The sequence below is a fragment of the Martes martes genome (genome assembly GCF_963455335.1).
Source record: "Martes martes genome assembly, chromosome: 3".
Lineage (NCBI taxonomy): Eukaryota > Metazoa > Chordata > Mammalia > Carnivora > Mustelidae > Martes > Martes martes.
The window spans coordinates 93,638,058-93,660,388 of NC_137890.1; the positions used below are offsets into that span (position 1 = coordinate 93,638,058).

The 22,331-nt window shown below is 40.8% G+C and overlaps 1 protein-coding gene across 4 annotated transcripts in view; it reads right to left on the minus strand.

The window, feature by feature from the left end:
- Positions 1-12,532, minus strand: part of EPB41L5 (erythrocyte membrane protein band 4.1 like 5) — a 135,610-nt gene extending 123,078 nt beyond the window's left edge. For 2 of the 4 annotated variants that reach the window (XM_080798236.1, XM_080798234.1), the window contains exons 1-2: positions 11,809-11,921; positions 3,140-3,327 (exon numbers count right to left, since the gene is read on the minus strand). In XM_080798236.1, coding sequence (XP_080654362.1) covers positions 3,140-3,319 — 180 coding nt within the window. In that variant the 5' untranslated portion in view covers positions 3,320-3,327; positions 11,809-11,921. Of the gene's footprint in view, positions 1-3,139; positions 3,328-11,808; positions 11,922-12,326 lie in introns of those variants that run through there. The other 2 variants (XM_080798233.1, XM_080798235.1) reach the window with 2 other exon arrangements.
- Between the last annotated feature and the right edge of the window lie 9,799 nt (positions 12,533-22,331).

The window sequence follows — 22,331 nt, forward strand, 5'->3', positions numbered from 1 at the left end:
ATATAATTAAAGCCTTCAGCACCTATATCAGCAAAGTAGATATATTAAATTATTATCAATTGATTAATCATTTTTTATTAATTTAAAACTTGGGAGATGCAGAATGATAAAAGACAGACTATTTACTAAACAATACTAAGTTCATAAATCAAAGTTTCTGTGGCATTTCCAAGAGAAAATTTAAAAAATCAAAGTTAGAAATTTCTTTTTTTTTTTTTTTAAAGATTTTTTATTTAATTTGACAGACAGAGATCACAGGTAGGCAGAGAGGCAGGCAGAGAGAGAGGAAGGGAAGCAGGCTCGCTGCTGAGCAGAGAGCCCGATGCAGGGCTCGATCCCAGGACCCTGGGATCATGACCCGAGCTGAAGGCAGAGGCTTTAACCCACTGAGCCACCCAGGTGCCCCAAAGTTAGAAATTTCTACCTGATGCTTTTATCATTCACTGAAAGGCATTAGGCATTCTCACTGTAATTAGTTCTTTAAAAAGGGGGTGGGGGAGCCCAGGTAGAAAGTACTTAAATTCCTCTCCCAGTTTTGAGATGAAGACAGCAGGAGGAAAATGACCATTACTTTTGGTATATTTTAATCTGAAGTCCATATATCTAAATTATCTATTTAATCACTGATAATCACTTACATATTGCCTGGGCAATCATCTTAGTTACACTATGGCTTGTTATGATCCCTAGTGACCTTAATCCTAGTGGAAAAGGAGTATGTGCTTCATCCAATTTTCAAAATCAACTTTAAATCCTCTTTTAGAATTATACTAGACTGGCTGAGAAGCTAAATCGAAAAAAGGGAAAACTTTCTTGTTAGAAATTAATATTCTTCTGGTCTATTTTTTTCTTTCAGTAAAACAATTTAGCTGGCAGGCCAATGCCCATTTTAAACTCACGCAAGCATCTAGAATTAGATCTTAACTCTAGAATTTCACCTGCAGAGCTGAAAAGGCAATTGTTCTACTCCCACAAAAAGTCAAATTTAAAACTCTTGGCTTTTTCCACTACAATGGTCTACATGAGAGGTCAGCTAACATTTCTGGCCATCTACCTTACTGAGCATATCAGGCATAGGAAACCACTCTATAGCAGTCACTAGTCATTTGTTCCACTGCTTTAGAACCTCATGCTGTTTCTCCTCCACAAAACTCTGCCTCTTTAAAAAGATCCTTTACCAAGTCTATTTTCCTAGTATTTCCTAGCCTCTCCATCCACAACCCAGAAGACTTCATACTTCAAACATTAGGTAATAAGAAACTTCTTTCCAGTCTCTTACACAGCAATCTCGAGCTTTTTATCACATATCTAATGTATTTTTACAGAATATTACACAAAACCCTTAAGATACTTATCAAGAAAAAAATGAATATGAAAACTCCTCAAAGAGATATCATATATTGGAATGCTTGACAAACCCTCAAGAAGCCCTTATAGGAAGAAAATGTAAATGCCTTCAAGTCCTCCAGATTCAAAAACCCTAAAGATGGGGCACCTGGGTAGCTCAGTGGGTTAAAGCCTCTGCCTTCAGCTCAGGTCATGGTCTCAGGGTCCTGGGATCGAGCCCTGCATCGGGCTCTCTGCTCAGCGGGGAGCCTGCTTCCTCCTCTCTCTCTCTCTCTCTGCCTGCCTCTCTGACTACTTGTGATCTGTCTGTCAAATAAATAAATAAAAATCTTCAAAAAAAAAAAAAAAAAACCTAAAGATGTCCAGTCTAATGTACAAAGATAATAAAACATACCCATGATGATGACTTCAAACACTTCAAGAAATCTTATGTTTAATTTTATCACATTCCATTGTTTTTTTTTACATTCCATTATTTTTAAAATATGTAAGGTATATACCTAGTACATTCTAAATTATCCTATTAATCAGAATATTCATTTAAATAAACTAATTCCTTAATCTCACTCTGTGAGTTAAAGGTTACAGTTAAAGGTTAAGTTAAAGGTCTTTCAGAGTTTATTCAACTGTATACTGTAGCAGCATTTAGGCTATCACCTTGCACAAAGACATTTTTTATTGTATTTTGGGTATATAAGGTGTATACTAAAACGGATGTACAGGGAGGGAAGACTGAACATCCAGTGACACATCAAATCATACATTTTACAGCTTAGTTACATAAATCTTTTTTTAAGATTTGATTTATTTATTTGAGAGAGAGAGAAAATGTACACAAGGGAAGGAACAGAGAAGAAGGAGAGAGAAGGAATCTCAAGCAGACCCCTGTGCTGAGTGTGGAGCCTGATGCGGAGTTTGATCCCACAACCCAGAGGAAACCTGAGCGGAAACCAAGAGTCAGAGGCTTAACTGACTTAGCCACCTAGGTGCCCCATTAATAAATCTTTTGACACAGAACAAAGACATTTGTGTTGGTAAATACCTCAGAAAGAAACTCAACTGCCCTCCGAACCATACAGTTACCTCTCTTGCCCCTCAAAAATGCGTAAGTTAACCCCTTTCAAATACATTAGACTGTTTCACATCGTGAGCTATCATTATACATTCGTAACTGTAAAAAGAAACCAGCTAAAATTTTAATAAAATCACAACACCCTGTCTTGAAATGAAGATGACAGTGTATAAAAAACTTCCTCTGCAAACTACTTTGGGAGCAAAGACATAAACAGAGCTGAGAAGTATGAAGTTTTTTACTCCATTTCCTTAAAATTTAGGCAAGCACAACAAACTGCTGAAGAAGTATTTGTTTTGAGGAAAAGTGAGAAGTGTTTTGAAAATTAGAGAAAAATACAGAGAATTAAAAGTCTTATAGTACACATGTATCATTATTCCCAAATACTCTCACTGTTTTAATAATTGCTCAACAAGGATTGTGAGAAATCCACTAGAGCACCCTATGTATTGCCATCATAAAGAACACACATAAAGAATTCACAAATGATCTATGCCAATAAATGCCCTATCATTAAATATTTCAGTAACTTCCACAATCCCAGAAAAATACTATCATGCTGGGTATCTAAGGTTACCTGATCCATGTACCTCAATGTTATACTGCCTGATCCACACTAACCCATATTACCTAATTTCCCCAGGAAGTTACCAAGAGAAAGTTCAAATGAAGAAAGTGGTCTCATATAGAATCTACAAATGGTCAGCAGAACCTACATACCGGCAAGTCCACACTAACATCACTACCATCCAGAAGAGATACCCGACATGTGATGACAGACTTAGAGTCTCCAGCTGCAGGAATGTGTGTGGCAGCTCGTTGAGCTTCTCGGAGTCGTTCCTTTTCGGCATGTTTACGCATTGACCGACGCCCAAGTGTTCTACGGAAGAAGCTCAGCATTTTTGTCACTAATAAAACCAGAGAGAAAAGGGTATTAGCTGACTCCCCACAATGTGCAGTCAGACAAATGGTGTTATTTAGTAAAATCTTGTGACCACTACAAACATACTGTTAAAAAGAGCAAGTAAATTTGAAAAACATAATTAAAACTAGCTACTTACCTCAAAGTTCTTAAAAACTTTTATATAAAATAGAGTTACGACTTACAGCATTTCTAAATTTACTGGTCTATTTTATAAGGAGCTGACAGGAGACAACAAATATTTATGAAGTTTATCAGGTCTTCCGAGTCAATGAATTTTATGTACAATTGCCATATAACTCTACAAACATTAGGAGACAATCCACACACTAACGTATCCTTTGATGATCATTAACAATTCTAAAAAGTTCCATTTCTTTTCTGAGCAATCACAGTAAAAACACAAAAACGGGTGCCTGCCTCACTCAATGGATGAAACACTCGACTCTTGATCTCAGGGTTGTAGGTTGTGGAGATTACTTAAAAATAAAATCTTAAAAAATAAATAAATAATCACCTAGTTCAGCTAATATACAAATATAATTCAAATACATTTTTGTTAAATAGTCTATTATTTAAAGATTTTAAATTACTATTTAACAGTTAATTCTTTATAATAAATTATTTTAAGGCCACTTTTCTTATCTTTATTAAGAATGCTAAGTTTAATCAAAATAAAACAGGTTTAGTAACTTTTTTTAAATTTTTTAAAGATGTTATTTATTTATTTGACACAGAGAGAGAGCACATAAGCAGGAGGAACAGCAGGCAGAGGAAGAGGGGGAAGCAGGCTTCCCACTAAGCAGGAGCCCAATGTAGCACTCGATTCCAGGACCTCAAGATCATAACCTGAGCTGAAGGCAGACACTTAACCAACTGAGCCATCCCGGCACCCCTGGTTAGTAATTTTAAAAATACAGCAAACACAAATGGTAATACCATAAAAACCATCTTGCTAACCTAATGTTTAATTTATGCAAATAAGAGAATGAGAAAAATAAGTTAAAGACAATGATTAACTCCAGAGAAAACAAGAAGTTGAGCAGAAAAGGGAAGGTAATCACAGTTTACTACATGACTTAGCTAATGTTTAAATATTCATAATACTATAAACACTAAGTATTGATCTAAGCATAACTGTAAAGTAACTATAAGAAGAGATATATAACAAGGAGATGCAGAGAGCCAATTCCTCATCTTGCCAAGTTGGAATTCAACAGATAATTCCTGAAACCAAATATCAAGAAGTGAAATAAAAGGATGTTACTTAAAATGTGAAAAGTGTTTGCCTTGAAGACAGAATAGAACTCAGCAGAGTGCTATTTTTAAAAAGAAGCCTTCAGGTTAGGTGACTCAAATGTAGTTTATACATTTATAAACTTGATTAAAATAAAGCTAATTTAAAAGTAAATACGAGCTGGGGCGCCTGGGTGGCTCAGTGGGTTAAAGCCTCTGCCTTCGGCTCAGGTCCTGATCCCAGGGTCCTGGGATCGAGCCCCACATTGGGCTCTCTGCTCATCAAGGAGCCTGCTTCCCCCTCTCTCTCTCTCTGCCTTCCTCTCTGCCTACTTGTGATCTCTGTCTGTCAAATAAATAAATAAAATCTTTTAAAAAATAAATAAATAAATAAATAAAAAATAAAAGTAAATACGAGCACATTAAAAAACAAGTCCCTATAAACTGAAGATTATCATACACAAATCACACATATGAATAGTCTTACATAACTGAGTAAACTGGCAAAGCCGTGAAATTTGTCCTTTGTATGTTCATCTACTTAAATTCCGAGAAAATAAAACTTTAGATAAGTTTTCAATTTACAAAGCACTCATATATAACCTCTGGCTGCAGTCTCTTTCTCTTCAGGTTTCTCTTCAGACATTGCTCCTTTTGCACTTTGCTATCCATTCTTATTTCAGCTGCCTAAGAAAGGTACTTGTTATCCCAGATGTGGAAAGCCCATGTGTCAGAGACTCCCTACCTATTTTTTAATTCAACTCTACCTATATCTCCCCTGAGAAACATTCTCTGATAACCAAAGAGTTAGTCACTCCCATTATCACACTTCCACTGAAACATGAAAATATTTTACTATATCACTAATCAGATTTTAATTATTTATTTACATGTCTCATTTATTATAAACTCCTGAAGACATAATTCTTATTTTGAATAGCCAGCCACCCAGAACATCTCATTAAGTACAACAAACGGTTAGTAAATAATCTTACTTGCGTCTCAGAAAATCTCCCAAAATTTTATCTTATTTTGATGAGTAAACTAAGAGTCTGATAAATGAAACCACTGGCCACATCCATTATTTAGTAAATAATGAAGACAGGGGCTCAAACTCTGATTTTTCTGATTCCAAATTCTTGGGTTTTCTACTACATCACAGAACAATTCATGTAAAACTTGTATTTTATTTTTTTTTAAGATTTTATTTATTTATTTGACAGAGAGAGCTCACAAGCACACAGAGAGGCAGGCAGAGGTGGGGGGGAAGCAAGCTCCCTGCTGAGCAGAGAGCCCGATGTGGGGCTTGATCCCAGGGCCCTGGGATCATGACCTGAGCCGAAAGCAGAGGCTTTAACCCACTGAGCCACCCAGGCGCCCCAAAACTTGTATTGTAGAGGTAAGAAATCATCAAAGATCATAGCTAAAAAGAGTCTGAATGAAAATATAAGCAAAAACATACATGATAAATTTGGGTTTTTTTAAACTTACTTCAGCTTATTCGACAAACTGCAAGGGGAAAAAAGAAATGCAAAGAGAACTACAGATTAAAACAGACTAGGGGTGCCTGGGTAGCTCAGTGGGTTGAGCCTCTGCCTTTGGCTCAGATCATGATCCCAGGGTCCTGGGATGGTGCCCCCCCATCTGGCTCTCTGCTCAGCAGGGAGCCTGCTTCCCCCTCTCTGCCTGACTCTCTGCCTACTTGTGATCTCTGTCTGTCAAATATATAAATAAAATCTTAAAAAAAAAAAGGACTTAAAATACAAATCCATCAATCACAATGCACATACATTAGATCCTAATTTAAATAAACTTTTTTAAAATTTAAGTTGTCTGATGTTATCATTAGGGAAAGCTAGGTCAAAGATAAATGGGAGGGGTGCCTGGGTGGCTCTGTCCGTTGAGCGGCTGCCTTCAGCTCGGGTCATGATTCCGAGGTCCTGGGATCAAGTCCCACATCGGGATCCCTGATCGGTGGGGAGCCTGCTTCTCTCTCTCCCTCTGCCTGCTGCTCTGCCTGCTTGTGCTCTCTCTCTGTGTCTCAAACAAATAAAATCTTAAAAAAAAAAAAAAAAAGGTATATGGGAACTCTACTATTGTCACTTCCGCATAAGTCTAATTTAATTTCAAAATATAGAAAATTTTAAAGTCACAAATTTGTTAGGGCACCAGGGTGGTACAGTGGGTTCAGTGTCCGACTACTAGTCTCAACTCAGGTCACAATCTTGGGGTTCTGGGACTGAACCCGGTGTCGCTCTGCACTTAGCGCAGAGTCTGTTTGGGATTCTCTCTCTCTCCCTCTGCCCCACCTGCTCATGCTGTCTCTCTCTATCTCTCAAATAATAAATAGAATCTTTTTTTAAAAAGTCACATATTTGCTGTTACACATATAATTTATAAGAAGTCTTGTATAACCAGTTGATACTTTAAACTAGATGCGTTTGTGGGGTACCTGGGTGGCTCAATTGGTTAAGCTTCTAACTCATGATTTTGGCTCAGGTCATGATCTTGAGATGGTGAGATCAAGACCCGCATTAGCTCTGCTCTAGGCATGGAGCCTGCTTAGGAGTCCTCTCCCCCCATCTCACCCTGGTCACCTGTTTTCTTTCTCTCTATTTCAATCAAAAAAGAAAAAGAAAAAAAGAAAATAATAATAAAATTTAAATTAGATGCATTTATAAACATGATGAAAATAAAAGATGAAATACTGGGATAATACCAATGTAATAAAAAATTCAATTGCTATAAATTAAGGATTATAGCCTCATTTTACAAGTATGCATATTGCTATGTAATTAGGTAAGTTAGCAAAGCCATGATAGTTGTCATTTGAACTTCCTAAGGACATAAATTATACAGGCACACATTTGAACACTGACTGGACTGTTTATGATAACCAAGGAATTGCTGCCACTTTTCTTTTATATAAAATAGTGGTATTAAAGTAAAGTGGGGATAGAAACTGAAGAAATTGCCCAGATAAGTGGCCACTGTTGGAGCATCATGGGTACATGGGGGTTCGTTATACTCTTCTGACTACTTGATTTTTCCAAAATAAAAGGTTTTCAGGGCACCTAGGTGGGTCAGTGGGTTAAGCCTCTGCCTTCGGCTCAGGTCATGATCTCAGGGTCCTGGGATCAAGCCCCACATCAGGCTCTCTGCTCAGTGGGGAGCCTGCTTCCCCCCCTCACTCTCTGCCTGACTCTCTGCCCACTTGTGATCTCTGTCAAATAAATTAAAATCTTTTAAAAAAAAATACACACACAACAGAAAAACAAAAACAACAACAAAACAAAAGTTTTTCTAAGGGAAAATAATGTTCAAAATGCACTATAACTGTGTGAGTCCTAGGAAGCAAATGAACTAGAAAACAAGTTTTCTGACTTTCACCTTATCTTCTACTTTGAAAACAAAAATTCATTATTCAAGTACAGTTAACCTGCTAAGGAAAAACAAAGCTTTTTTAAGATTTAATATCTACGTATTTTGAATCATAAAACCCAATGCCACAAACAACTTATTTTTACAAAATATAAAAGCAAGTTATATGAAAATAAATTCCAGATGGACTAAGAATTTAAAATCAAAGAAATGATAAAGTACTAGAAGGAAACAATATATTAAAGAGCTTTTAAATTTAAGTGATTAGGGGCGCCTGGGTGGCTCAGTGGGTTAAAGCCTCTGCCTTCGGCTCAGGTCATGATCCCAGGGTGCTGGGATCGAGCCCCGCATCGGGCTCTCTGCTCAGCGGGGAGCCTGCTTCCTCCTCTCTCTGCCTGCCTCCCTGCCTACTTGTGATCTCTGTCTAATAAATAAATAGATAAAATCTTTAAAAAAAATTTAAATGATTAATATGCAGTTTAATGAAGAACTATCACAAACCATTAAGATAATGCAACAGGAAAAAACAGGCAAGATATGAAGAAACAAGCTCAGTTCTAAAAGATGATACGAAATGAAAATATGTATAAAAAAATTTGACCTCAACAATAACAAACGAAATCTAAACTAAAAAATGAGATACTATCTGTCATTTAAGACTTAAGATAGCCAGTGTTGAAAAGGATATGGGAAAAACAATCACCTTCATACACTGTCCTCTTCGGAGCATTTAACCACACTATCAAAAATGTTAATGTGTCCCCACTTTCACTCAGCAATTATATTGCTGGTAAGATATCCTAAGAAACAGGATGTGATCCAAATTGTAGAAGTAAGGATTTTCAGGGCATAATTTTAAATATGTCCATCAACATGCTGTAGTTAAGCAAATTAATGTTATACAACTCAGCTGTTTTTTAAATACAACTGACTCAGGGGCACCTGGGTGGCTCAGTGGGTTAAAGCCTCTGCCTTCGGGGCGCCTGGGTGGCTCAGTGGGTTAAAGCCTCTGCCTTCGGCTCGGGTCATGATCCCAGGGTCCTGGGATCGAGCCCCGCATCGGGCTCTCTGCTCAGCGGGGAGCCTGCTTCCTCCCCTCTCTCTCTCTGCCTGCCTCTCTGCCTACTTGTGATCTATGTCTGTCAAGTAAAGAAATAAAATCTTTAAAAAAAAAAAAAAAAAAAAAAAAAAAAAAAAAAAGCCTCTGCCTTCGGCTCAGGTCATGATCCCAGGTCCTGGAATCAAGCCCCTCGTCGGGCTCTCTGCTCAGCGGGGAGCCTGCTTCCCTTCCTCTCTCTCTGCCTGCCTTTCTGCCTAATTGTGATCTGTCAAATAAATAAATAAAATCTTAAAAAAAAAAAGGAAAAAAAAATAAATACAACTGACTTAGACATAGACAAAATTTCTAAGTGAAAAATGAAATCAGAGGAAAGTGGTTAAGTTTTATCCCACTTGGGATACCTACATATTCACAAAAGGACTAAGACACGCAAACTGTTAAGTGAGGTTATCTCTGGAGAGGGTCATGTGGATGTACTGAAGTCCTGTATAATAAGAATATATGACTGTGTCAAAAGAGTTTATTTTCTTTGTTTAAGATTTTATTTGACAGAGACAGAGATAGTGAGAGAGAGAGAACAAGCACAGAACCAGGGGAAGCTGCAGGCAGACGGGGAGGGAGAAGCAGACTCGCCACTGAGCAAGGAGCGGGATGTGGCTGGCGCTGACTCCAGGATCTGGGGATCATGACCTGGGCCAAAGGCAAACGCTTAGCGAAGTGAACCAGTCAGGTGCCCCTCAAAAAAGTTCTTAAAAAATTGTTAAGTAACACCTGGATGGCTCAGTCAGTTGAGCATCTGACTCTTGTTTGATTTCAGCTCAGGTCTTGATCTCAGGGTTCTGAGTTTAAGCCCAGCGTTGGGCTCCTCAGTGGACTTGAAGCCTATGTAAAAACAAAACTGTTAAAAGAAGAAAAGTTTTCCCGTATTCATTCTTTCTCCATCCCCCACTACCACTTTCATTCTAAATGCTACAGCAGTGGGTTTTTAGCAACCACAAATCTGATCCCAGTTAAAAAATCATTAATGGTCTTGCTCTGGATCCAGCTCTTCCTCCTGCTTCACCTTTCAGGCAGCCCACTCCCAGCTGTTCACTCTGCCCTGGTACCCCTGCTGCTCAATCCAACGATCTTTTTAACTGTGGACCTTTTTCGTTTTGTTTTGTTTTGGCTGTTCCATCTTTCTGGAATGCTCTCTTTCCACTTCACCTCTCCCATTTCTTCAGAAAAGTATTCCCGGACTCCTGAGTCTAAATTAAGTGCTCCTTTTAGTACCCTTAGACTCTTCTTTATAACTTTTACCAAAACTGTAATTAAATACCCAATTGCTTAATTATCTTTTTTACTGGGTACTTCCCCACTAAAGACTCGAGACCTGGTCTGACTCAGTCAGCAAGATGACCTAGCTAGCACAACAATCAGAATATTAGGCACTCGGGGGACGCCTGGGTGGCTCAGTGGGTTAAAGCCTCTGCCTTCGGCTCAGGTCATGATCCCAGGGTCCTGGGATCGAGCCCCACATCAGGTTCTCTGCTCGGCAGATAGCCTGCTTCCCTCTCTCTCTCTGCCTGCCTCTCTGCCTACTTGTGATCTCTGTCTGTCAAATAAATAAATAAAATCTTAAAAAAAAAAAAAAAAGGTACAGAATATTAGGCACTCAATAAAGAACTTGTCTGACACTAAAACGATACAGTGGAATTCTCAAAGAGTAGATTTACATGTTTTTTTTTTAATGCATTTTAATCTGTGATTACAATCATAAAACTGCAAACTGAAGTAATCCATTTACTACCTAAATTAACTGAATTTGTTTTTAAATATGTATCTTAAACTCAAGTTTGTCGTGAAATGTATATATTGTCAAATGTGACTGGTGGCCACATTCTTTGGTAGGCATTTGCTTTTTTATAAAGCAATATACCAATTTACAGCAACTGCCACAGATCTATCTTTAACCCCACTAATCCCAACACAGAAAATGCCTGCAAGACAGTAATTCAACAGAATACATATCAATTTCTTTTTTTTTAAGATTTTATTTCTTTATTTGACAGACAGAGATCACAAGTAGGCAGAGAGGCAGGCAGAGAGAGAGGAAGGGAAGCAGGCTGCCCGCTGAGCAGCTGAGCAGCAGAGAGCCCGATGTGGGGCTCGATCCCTCGACCTGAGATCATGACCTGAGCTGAAGGCAGAGGCTTTAACCCACTGAGCCACCCAGGCACCCCACGTATTATTTTCTAATGAAGCTTACCTATAAAAAGAAAACAAACCTGCAAACTAGCTTACCTGTACGAATAATTCACTATGTTAAGTAGGGTTCAGCTCGTTTTAGCAATGTCAGAAATGGAGTTATGGGTAATTTTTCCCCTAATTCTTAAAATACTCCTGATATTAACTTAAAATGTTGTCAGAAGGTTTAAAAGAGGGGCACCTGGGTGGCTCAGTCGGTGAGGCATCTGCCTTAGACTCAGGTCATGATCCTGGAGTCCCAGGATCAAGCCCCCACGTCTGGCTCCCTGCTCAGCAGGGAGTCAGCGTCACCCTCTGCCTCTCCCCCTGCTCCTCTCTCTCTCTCACTCTTCCAAATAAATAAAATCTTTTTTAAAAGGGGAGGAGGGTGTGAAAAGACTTGGGTCTTCTTGCTCTTAGCTAAAATTCAAGAGACTTAGTAACCATAAAGATAGTGACAGGTACAATTAATGTTTACACACCGAAAAACCCCAACCTTAACACGCCGAGTCAGGGGAGAGGCGGGGGAGGGTCCTCTGGATCGCGCCATTGCTGGTAACCCACCTGCCTCTCACAATTTCCAAGTGGCCGAACTTGCAGTCCTACGCAAACCAACCCCAGATGTCCACTCGGGTTTTTGTTCTAAGATCGTGCCACGAATCGCCGCGATTTTTTTCCTTTGACCTGCAACATCCCCCTCGCCAGCCGGACAGCTAAGTCGAGACCTCTTAGAGAAGGGCGACCCCCGGCTGCTCCGGAGGGGGCCGGGACCGGGCAGGGGTCGGGCCGGCACACATTAACCCGCCTCAGCCCCGGCTCTCTGCTCCGGCCGCGCCGCCCAGTATCGCCCGAAACTCAGCGGCCCGGCCCCATTGGCCGCCGCCGCCCCTCCCCTCCCGGCAGGTTTAATATTTTGCCGGCCGGCCAAGGAAAAAGCTGGGGCTGGAGCGTCCCGAAGCGAGGCCGCGAGAACAGACCTTCGGCGCGAGCCAGAATGGGCCCGCAGCGCGGTGAGGGGAAACGGGGTGTGGACCGAGCCCGATACGGGCAGTGCGGCCGGGGCCACTGGGCCTCGCGCTTACCTGGGCTGGGGACCGAGGCGCGGTGGCTAAGGCAGCGCGGAGAGCCGGCGACGCGAGGGTGGAGGTCCGGGGAGCGACTGAAAAGGGGGCGGCTCCTCTGGAGACGCCAAGAAATGGCGGCCCGAGGCTAGCGCCCACCCGGCGTTAATCCTCTGAAGGACCCCAGCCGTCCGCCGGCCCGCCCCTTAAAGCCCCCTCTAGGCTCCGCCCTCCAGGGGCGGGGCGCTCTGCTCTTAAATGGGCAATGACACCGCCCCGGAAATCGCCCGGCCGGGTGAGACTCCTGTTAAACGGGCGATGGCAGGCCCTGCTGAATCTGCCACCACGGCGAGAGGCCCGGCGTCCCGGGCTGGTTTAAAGGGGCGCTGCCGAAATCCAGCTCTGGCTATCAGACTCCTCCTTGGGAGGGGGTGCACGCCCGCGGAGAGCCCCTAGATTAGTCCCTTCCCAAAGGTAGTTTAGTCCTGTCTGAGCCCAGCGTCAGGTGCTGCTAAATTCATTTACTCACTCGTTCGAGAAATTAATTCATTAAGCAAATCTTTAGTGCCCTGTCGTTAGAGGAACTTTTTCATTGTAGTGGGGAGGAAGACAACAAATACGTATTAAATAGTGCTATGATGAAGAAGAAAAAAAAAAAAAAAGAACGGGAAATAGATTTCTGTTTAACATAGCATGGTCAAGGAGATCCTTTGTGACCAGGGGACATTTATCCGTTCTTTCTACAGATAATTTGTGAAATTAGCTATTATGGGCCAGGCTGTTTTCTAGACACCGGAGATACACCAGATAATCAAGACAGACAAAAATCCCTCATGCAGCTTAAGTGCTAGCAGGAGGGATAGAAAATAAATGACATAGATTAGTAAAATTAGATACTGTGTTAGGCAGTGCTGAATGATAGAGAAAAATCAAAGCACAGGACAGTGATAGGGACTAAGAAAGTGGTCATTTTAGATACAAGCTAGGTAAGGAGGAAGGCCTCAACAAGAAGGTGACCTTTGAGTGAAAATCGAAAGGAGGTGAAGGAATGGTTTTGTGGACCCCTGGGGGAAGAGCAGAGGTTATTAACTCCGAAGGCCCCGTTGGGTGGGTGCTTGGTCTGCTCAAGAAAAGCCAGCATGCCTAAAGGTGGATAAATAGAGCCGTGGGACGTGACAAGCCAGGGAGGAGAGAGCTGTGAGGTGAAGGGCCTTATGAGCCTGCCTGTGGGTCTGAGGAAGCCTGAGAATCAGTGGCAGGCCAGAGAGTGTAAAGTTCATGAAGTCCCTGCTGGCTGAGATGGGAACAGGCAAATACTCAGCCCCTTCTGGAGACTTGGCACAGCCAGGCCTCCACCATCCCAAGACTTAATAGTTGGGCTTGGCAGGGACAGCTGGTCTCTGCTCCACGAGGTGTTGGCTGGGGCAGCTCAACGGGAGTTGGCGATACCACAGCCTCCTCATTCATCTCTGGCATCTCAGCCGGGCTGGCTGAAATGAACAGCTGAGTTCTGCCTGGGCCTCTTTCTCTAAGAGGGTAATTGGGGTGGCTCAGGCCTGGAAGCTTATTAAGGGAAATGCTCAGGAGTCACATCATGTCACTTCTGTTGCCTCTTACGGTCAAAGCAAGTCACAGGAGCAGGCCAGTTTCTACTGGGATGGGAATAAGATCCCACCTCTTTTTTTTTCTTTTCAATAAATTTTCTTTCTCTACTTTTTAAAAATAACTTCATTGAGCTATGTCACATATGATACAATTCACCCATTTAAAGTGTACACCTCAGTTGTGTTTGGCATATTCACAAAGCTGTGAGATCATCATTACAATCTAATTGTAGGACATTTTTATTTCCTCTCATGGGAGAGGTAGTGTGGGAGTACAGGGATGGGAGGAATTGTTGAGGGTCATCTTTGCATCTTTATCTCAATAAAAAAATCAATGGTGATGATTGTGATATAGGAGGGAGGGAAGCGTGGATGTATAGATGAAACAAGAAAGCGCCATAGTTTGAAGCTTGGTACCTAGGTTCATTGAACTATTCCAGTTTATGTATAGGTTTAAATTTTTTGTGTAATAAAAAGTTTTTTATTTTTTTGATTTTTTAAAAGATTTTTATTTATTTATTTGACAGAGAGAGAAACACAGTGAGAGAGGAAACACAAGCAGGGGGAGTGGGAGAGGGAGAAGCAGGCTTCCTGTGGAGCAGGGAGCCCGATGTGGGGCTCGATTCCAGGACCCTGAAATCATGACCTGAGCCAAAGGCAGATGCCCAATGACTGAGCCACCCAGGTGCCCCTGAAAACTACAGTCTCAAGAGCCATCCCCTCAGCCTATCAGGGCTGTCTCCCTCCCAGTATTTATTACCCATCATCTACACATTTGAAAGCTGTATTGTAATTTATCTGTTTATTGATCAATAGCATTTTCTGTCAAGACCTATAAACCTACCTCATTGTCCTAAACTGTTGCATGTCCCACCAGTCTGGAGAAAGTATCCTCTTGTCCCCTCCTTCTGAATCCTTATCTCTACCTCCTGTCAAGGCTGGGGGGTTGAGTAAGGCTGTGGATGAGGGTAGAGAAATAGGTGAGAAAGATGGTTAGAGGCTAAAGGAAATATGAACTTGGAAAAGAAGAATGGAACCTAAGGACTTAAGTCATGGGAAGTTGTTTGTGCTTTAATCAAGTAAGATTATTCTGAATAACAATTCAGAATCCCCTCCCCAAATCCTCCCTTCAAGACATAAATACCCTCGGCAATATCCCTATTTTGTGGCAAATTGGTCCCCTAATTGGTTCCCACCAGAGACAGAGAAATTCCTCTCCTTGAACACAACTGAATTCGGTAAAAATGCATTTGGCTGCAAGTAACACACAATACAATTAACTGGACTTAAATAAGGAGTTTAATGTTTTTCACATAAGTAACGAGAGATATGGCTGCCTCTGGCTGCCTAATATTGGTTCAGGTCCTCAACAATGTTATAAGGACCCTAAACACTTTTGCTCTTTCTGTTCGGCCATCCTTCACATGTTGAGTCTGGTTTTCATGCTTCCAGCCTACTGGCCACAGAAGGGCTACAGTATATCCAACCCTTCTGAGTTTCATGAATGAAAGGGAAAGGGGAAAGAACTTCATGAAGACTTGTCTTTTAAATCAGGGAATGAAGTCTCACCACCCCTGTGTCATCAGTCAGAACTAGATTGGCTGCCCAGACTTAGACTACTTACCGACCATGGGGTAAGGGACCGCCATGATATCTTTACACCAATCCTAATTCACTCTTGGCATTTGGGGAAAGGGCTGCTCTCCCATCTGGGATCTCCATTAACTCCTTGAACAAATCCAAGTTTTATTAGAGGAAAAGGGGGTGTTGCAAGGAAGAATGACTATGGGTGGGTGCTTACCACAATAACCCACTTTTTGGTGGACTAGTCCTAACCTGTGGAAAGATTTTCCTTTACTGAGCCAAGAGGTTAACAAAAGGAAACTGTTTAGAATGGAGTGAAGGGGCCAGCAGGGGGCGCTCGCACACTGCTCCACTCAGACCCAACAGGTAAAGATGTACCTTGGAAGGGAATGCGGGTTTGGGCACTACTTCACAATCCCAGCAGCAAGCGGAAAGGTTTTTCTCCCCCAGCCAATGAGAGACCGTCACAACCCAACCAGGTTACTTCAATGGACCTTTTGTCTTCAACAGCGGTCTCAACTTCTCACTCTCCTGTGTAAAAGAGCCATCCTCTCCTTGGTTTTCTGGATTTGCCTATGGTTTTGCCATAACTTCCTTGTCCTGAACTGCAATTCTCTGCTATTCCCGAATTTTTGCAGTGAAGTAATTGGCAGTTTTCAGGGAACATCCTCATTCTAGATTCCATTTCTATATCAGGTCCTGGTTTCCTCTCTGGAGTCACACAAAGAAGAAGATCCAATTCTGTGGGTTCAAGAAATCATACAACCCGAGAGAGGGCTCTTTAAGTGAAATAACACAATTTTAAGGATTCAGTATTAGGTATAGGGGCTTGGAAATGACCCACACAAGTCATGAGACCTAAAGCTTAAATCTAATTATCTTCATCTGTCTCTGCCCACAAAAAGAAGTATAATTCCTCTTTCACATCAGAACTCTTTAAATAATCAAGGATATTTGTTCCAAACCTGCAAAATCTCCTTCTCTTGTGCTGATTTCCAACAAAGTAAAGAACTTCAACTACTACTACTACTTCTTCTTCTTCTTCTTCTTCTTCTTCTTCTTCTTCTTCTTCTTCTTCTTCTTCTTCTTCTTTTCTTTTTTCTGAATTGGTCCACACTGGTGGGGTCACTCATGCCAAGGTATTCTGAGCAGAGTGGAGCAGAAGGAAGTCCAACATAAGACTCTGTTCTCTTCGGAGACTGAAGGACTCCTGATTTCCAAAAATTCTCCATTGAGAAGAAAATACTCTCAGGGGAGTGGGTATCATAAAAAACTCATTTATGAGACACTAGATCCAAGAGAGCATTACCTATTCAAAAAATGCACACAAATAAAATAAATCAGAAAACAAACCCCGTCATCAGGAAACACCACTAAGAGCAAGAATGCTGTAAGCAGACTGCAAAGACTCTCAACTTCAGAAGCTAAAACATCTAAAACAGCTTTCAAGTCTGTTACGATAAAGATGATGCTACCTTCCTCACAGGGGAATAATGAGCGTTACTGTCAGAAAACAAGTTATCTGAAAATGTTTTCATAAGTGTACAACACAACATATAAGACAATGTAAATACCACAGATGAAGGAACAAAAGTACCTGGGAATGCAAATAGAAGATGATGGTCTACGGAGTGGACCTTGTGCCTAATTTCATGTGATTAGGTCGTTCCCTTTACCTGGTTAAATCTTTCCTGAGCCAGAACCTCATGTTTGAAAGTCCACCTTTTCTCTCTTTGCAAGTATCCCTGGAGGGAGTAAGATCTTAAAGAAGTTCCCACTAAAGTATTAGCCATACAGGCTAATTGAAGGACACCTTAAAAGAATGGGGGATTACTAGGGGGTAGGTATGCAGAGAAGGGACACAGAAGGGTGAATTGAAGAAAAGTTACTTCTTTCTCTGAAGAACTCGGGCTTTTTCCCTATATCTGGAGATTCAGGGCAAAAGACCTAAGTATTCATGTTCCATGAATCCATATTTCGGGCATCACTTTGTTCAGCCTTATTTGGAAAAGAGTCTGCTGATTTGGTGGCCTGTGCTTCTTATTTATACTGATAAGGAGAAAACTTCAGAAGGCCTTGGATGGCTCCATGCAAGTTCATAATATTGGGTAATAGGCATAAATAAAAACTTCTTGCCATTAGATTTGCTTAATGGTGAAATTATGATGAGACCAAGAGAGTCAAGGGAAGAAAAAGGAAGGAGCCAAGGCTCAGTTATTTTTCTAAAAGTTAATGTACATATGTCTCTGGCATATCTTTTCAGAAGGTTTAAGTCTAGGATGGAGCCCGAGTCTGCATTACCCACAAGCTTGCAGTCTGTTGATACTGCTCATTCGTGGGTACACTTTTCGTAATGAGGTCTTTCACTGACTGCCCCACACCTGTGACTACTGGCCCGATATCAGGGTCTGTGAAGGAAATAGAAGAAATAGTAGAAGGATCAGTGCCAGTAGCTCACTTGAACAAGGATTCATTTTTTCTGGCATCAGTTTTCTCATCTATAAAATGAGGTAATTAGAACAGATGATAGGTTGTAATTCCAATGCCTCATACCTATGAATGTGACCTTGATTGGTCTTTGCATATGAAATCAAGTTAAGATGAGATCACTTGAGCAGATCCTAAACCAATATGGCTGGTGTCCAAATAAGAAAGAGGAATTTGCCCTCCACCCCCATATTTATAGCAACATTATTTACAATAGCCAAGACATGGAAACAATCTAAGCAGCCATCAGAGGATGAATGAATAAAGAAGGTGTGCTATTACAGGGGCGCCTGGGTGACTCAGTCGGTTAAGCATCCAGCTCTTGGTGTTGACTCAGGTCATGATCTCGTGGGTTGTGTGATGGAGCCCAGTGTCAGACTCTGCGCTCAGCAGGGAGTCTGCTTGAAGATTCTTTCCCTCCGCCCTTCCCCCAACTCCCACGAGCACACTTGCATGCTTTCTCTTTCTCTCTCAAATAAATAAATAAATTTTAAAAAGAAAACCTATGATATATATACAATGCAATATCATTCAGCCATAAAAACATGAGGAAATTCTACCATTTGCAACAACATTCATGGAACTTGAAGTTATATGCTACGTGAAGTAAGTCAGACAGAGAAAGACAAATACTGTATGATCTCACATATTTAGCCATTGATCATTGATGGACACTTGGGCTGCTTCCACCTTTTGGCTATTGTAAATAATGCTGCTATGAACGTGTGTGTGTGTGTGTGTGTGTGTGTGTGTGTGTGTATCTTTGTGATCCAGTTTTCACAGCATTTGGTCATATACCCAGAAATGGAATTGCTGGATTATATGGTAATTCTATTTTTAAATTTTCAAGGAACAACTATCCTGTTTCCCATAGTGGCTGTACCATTTTACATTTCCACCAAATGTGCACACATCCTCACCAACACTTGTTATTCTCTGATTTTTTTTTTTATTGTGGCCATCCTACTCAGTGCGAAGTGGTATCTCATTGTGGTTTGGATTTGCATTTCCTTAATGATTAATGATATTGACCACATTATTGTCACAAACTACATCTGTATATATTGTATGCTCATTAATATAGATTCATTATTACTTTATGCATATGTCTATTATATCAGATAGGAAAAAGAGAAATGTAACCAACCATGCTAAAAGTACAATAATATTGGTTTTATTTATCTATGTAAATGTTATTTACCCTTATCAGTATTATTTAGTTTTTCTTATGACTTTAAGTTTCTATCTAGTTTCCTTTCATTTCAGCCTGAAGTACTACTGTCTTCAGCACTTATTTTTGGATAGATCTATGGGTAATGAACTCTCTCAGTATTTTTATTTAACCTGTAAATGTCCTACTTTCTCCATTATTCTTAAATACTTCCCTCTCTCTTTTTTTTTTAAAGTAATCTCTATGCCCAACATGGGCTTGAACTCATAACCCTGAGATCAAGAGTCACATGCTCTACTGACTGAGCCAGTCAGGTGCCCCTCTCTTTTATTCTTGAAGAATTTTTTTCCAGATATGAAATTCCTGGCTGATACATTTTTTCCCCCAGAATCTTAAATGTTATCCCACAGTCTGATGACTTCCATCATTTCTAGCCAGCTGTTGATCTTCTCTAAGATTCCTCTACCTCATGAGTTACTTCTCTTTTGCTGCTTTCAGAATTCTTTGTCTTTGGGTTTCTCAATTTAAAAAAAAATATTTTGTTTCTTTATTTGACAGAGAGAGAGAGAAATTGAGAAAGTACAAGTAGGAGGAATGATAGAGGGAGAGGGAGAAGCAGACTCCCTGCTGAACAGGGAGCGTGAGACATCGCTCCATTCCAAGCCCCTGGGATCATGACCTGAGCTGAAGGCAGATGCTTAACTGACTGAGCCACCCAGACACCCCTCCCCTCATTTTTTTTTTTCTTTCTCCTCATGACATGAAATAATTTCAATCATCTTATTTTCAAGTCACTGATCCTTTTTTCTGGCTACCTGTATCTGCTATTGAACCTCTCCAGTGGGTTTTCATTTCAGTTACCTTACTTTGCAATTCCAGAATTTGGGGGGTTTTAAAAATATTTATCTATTTAAGTAATCTCTATACCCATTAAGGGGCTCAAACTCAGGACCCCAAGATCAAAAGTCACATGCTCTACTGACTGAGCTAATCAGATGCCCCTGTTTGGTTCCTTTCAATTCTCATTTTGTCCAAATATTGTTTTCCTGGTTTCCTTCACTTCCTGTCCATGGTTTCCTTTAGCTCATCGAACGTATCTAAGACAGTTGACTTCACATCTTTGACTAATAATTCTGTGTGGGCTTCCCTGAAGAGGATTTTTGTCAAATTCTTATTATTTTCCCCCTGTGAATGGGCCACAATTTCCTATTTCTTTGCAATTTTGTAATATAATTTTTTGTTGAGAAGTGGACATTTTGAGTATTACGTTGTGAGAACTCTGAAAACCACACCAGAACCACAGGTACCCATCCCTACTATTGCCTGCAGCAGGGATGGGGGATGGTAGTTGCTACAGTGTGAAAAGCTGAAACTTTCCGAACTTACCAGTCTTGTCATCAGCAATTTCGTTGATGCTGCAAATATCTCAACTAGATCCAGAACTCCAAAAATATTTACTCCAGAGACTCTCTGCAAGCTAGTCAGTTGTGTAAGTGGAAGGACAGATTCTTGGAACTTTTTACTCCACCATCTTCTAGGACATTACTCCCACTCAATTCTTTTTTTTTTTTTTTTAAGATTTTATTTATTTATTTGACACAGAGAGAGAGATCACAAGTAGGCAGAGAGGCAGGCAGAGAGAGAGACGGGGAAGCAGGCTCCCTGCTGAGAGAGCCCGATATGGGGCTTGATTCCAGGATCCCGAGATCATGACCTGAGCCGAAGGCAGAGGCTTAACCCTCTGAGCCACCCAGGCGCCCCCCACTCAATTCTTTTAAAAAATATTTCCTTATCTCTGTTGTCCTCTACATCCATGGCATATTAATCCTACTTACTACATGTTTCATTGTCTTTTTCTTCTCATCTCATCTTCTTTGCCATTTCTGAGTCTGTTTCTCTTAAATGATTTTCCCCCCTGGGTCATATTTCCTTGCTTCTTCCGATCTATGGTTTTTCTTTGGCTGCTGGTCATGACAACTTTTTTTTTTCTTGACTGATATTTATCTTTTTTTAAAGAGAGGGACAGCAGCATAGGAGCAGAGGGAGAAGGAGAGAGACAATCTTAAGTAGGCTCCACACCCAGCACAGAGCTGGATGCAGGGTTCCATCTCATGACCCTGAGATGACGACTGGAACCGAAACCAAGAGTCAGGTACTTAACTGACTGAGCCACCAGTCGTCCCTTGAATGGTATGTTTTAAATAGAAATATCTGGGGGTGCTTGGGTGTCAGGTAAGCTTCTGACACTTGGTTTTGGCTGGGGTAGAGATCTAGGAGTTGTAGTATCAAGTCTGGGAGGCGCTCTGTGCTTAGCACGGAAGAAGAGTCTGCTAGAGATTTCCCCCCCTCCTTCCTCCTCCTCCTCTACTCCTCCCCACGACTCACAGCCTCTCTCTCTAAAATAAATAAAATCTTATAAATAAATAAATAAATAATAAATGACATGGACTTAGTATGTTAGGCAGTTAAGTAACTTGTGGATTAATCATTTTGAAGCTTGTTGTAAAATCTTCTAAATGAGTCTAGAGTAGTTTTTACCCTACAGCTTGGTTAGCCTCATTTCTAAAGTTTGGCCTTTCTTGGGTTTTGGTTGACTACCTTGTATTTTCAAAGAGGCTTCTCCTTCTCCACTCCATCTGAAAAAAACTTAAATTATTTTCATCCTTTGGCCAGTGCTGGAAATATTCATCTTACAACTTGGTAATTGTCTTTCCTTAGAAGTTTGTCTGACCTAATGGGATTTCACTGTATGCCAGAATATTATTCATTCTAGGACACAAAGTGACTCCTACGTAAATTTATTGAAATCTTTATGTGGTTTACTCCTCTCTGGAACTTTGCTCCATACCTTCTAACAGCCCCAACTTCGCAAGATTTTGACACCTGTCTCCCAGGTAACTAGATTATCAGTCTTGTTTGGGCTCCATATTCCTGCATCAGTTTATAAAGGGCCTCGACAAAGAAAACCTATCTTATGGTATGGTTCACCTCACCTGTTTGTCCTTTCTCAGGAATTATAGTCTTCTTCAACTTTTGTCCAATATTCCAAATTTGTTTCATATATTTTGTCTTATTTTCCAGTTGTTTACACCAGGAGGATGACTCTGGACTCTATTACTCCCTCATGGCCCAAATAGCTTTTTGTTGTTTAAACCGACCAAGTTGCACAAAGGATCTGAG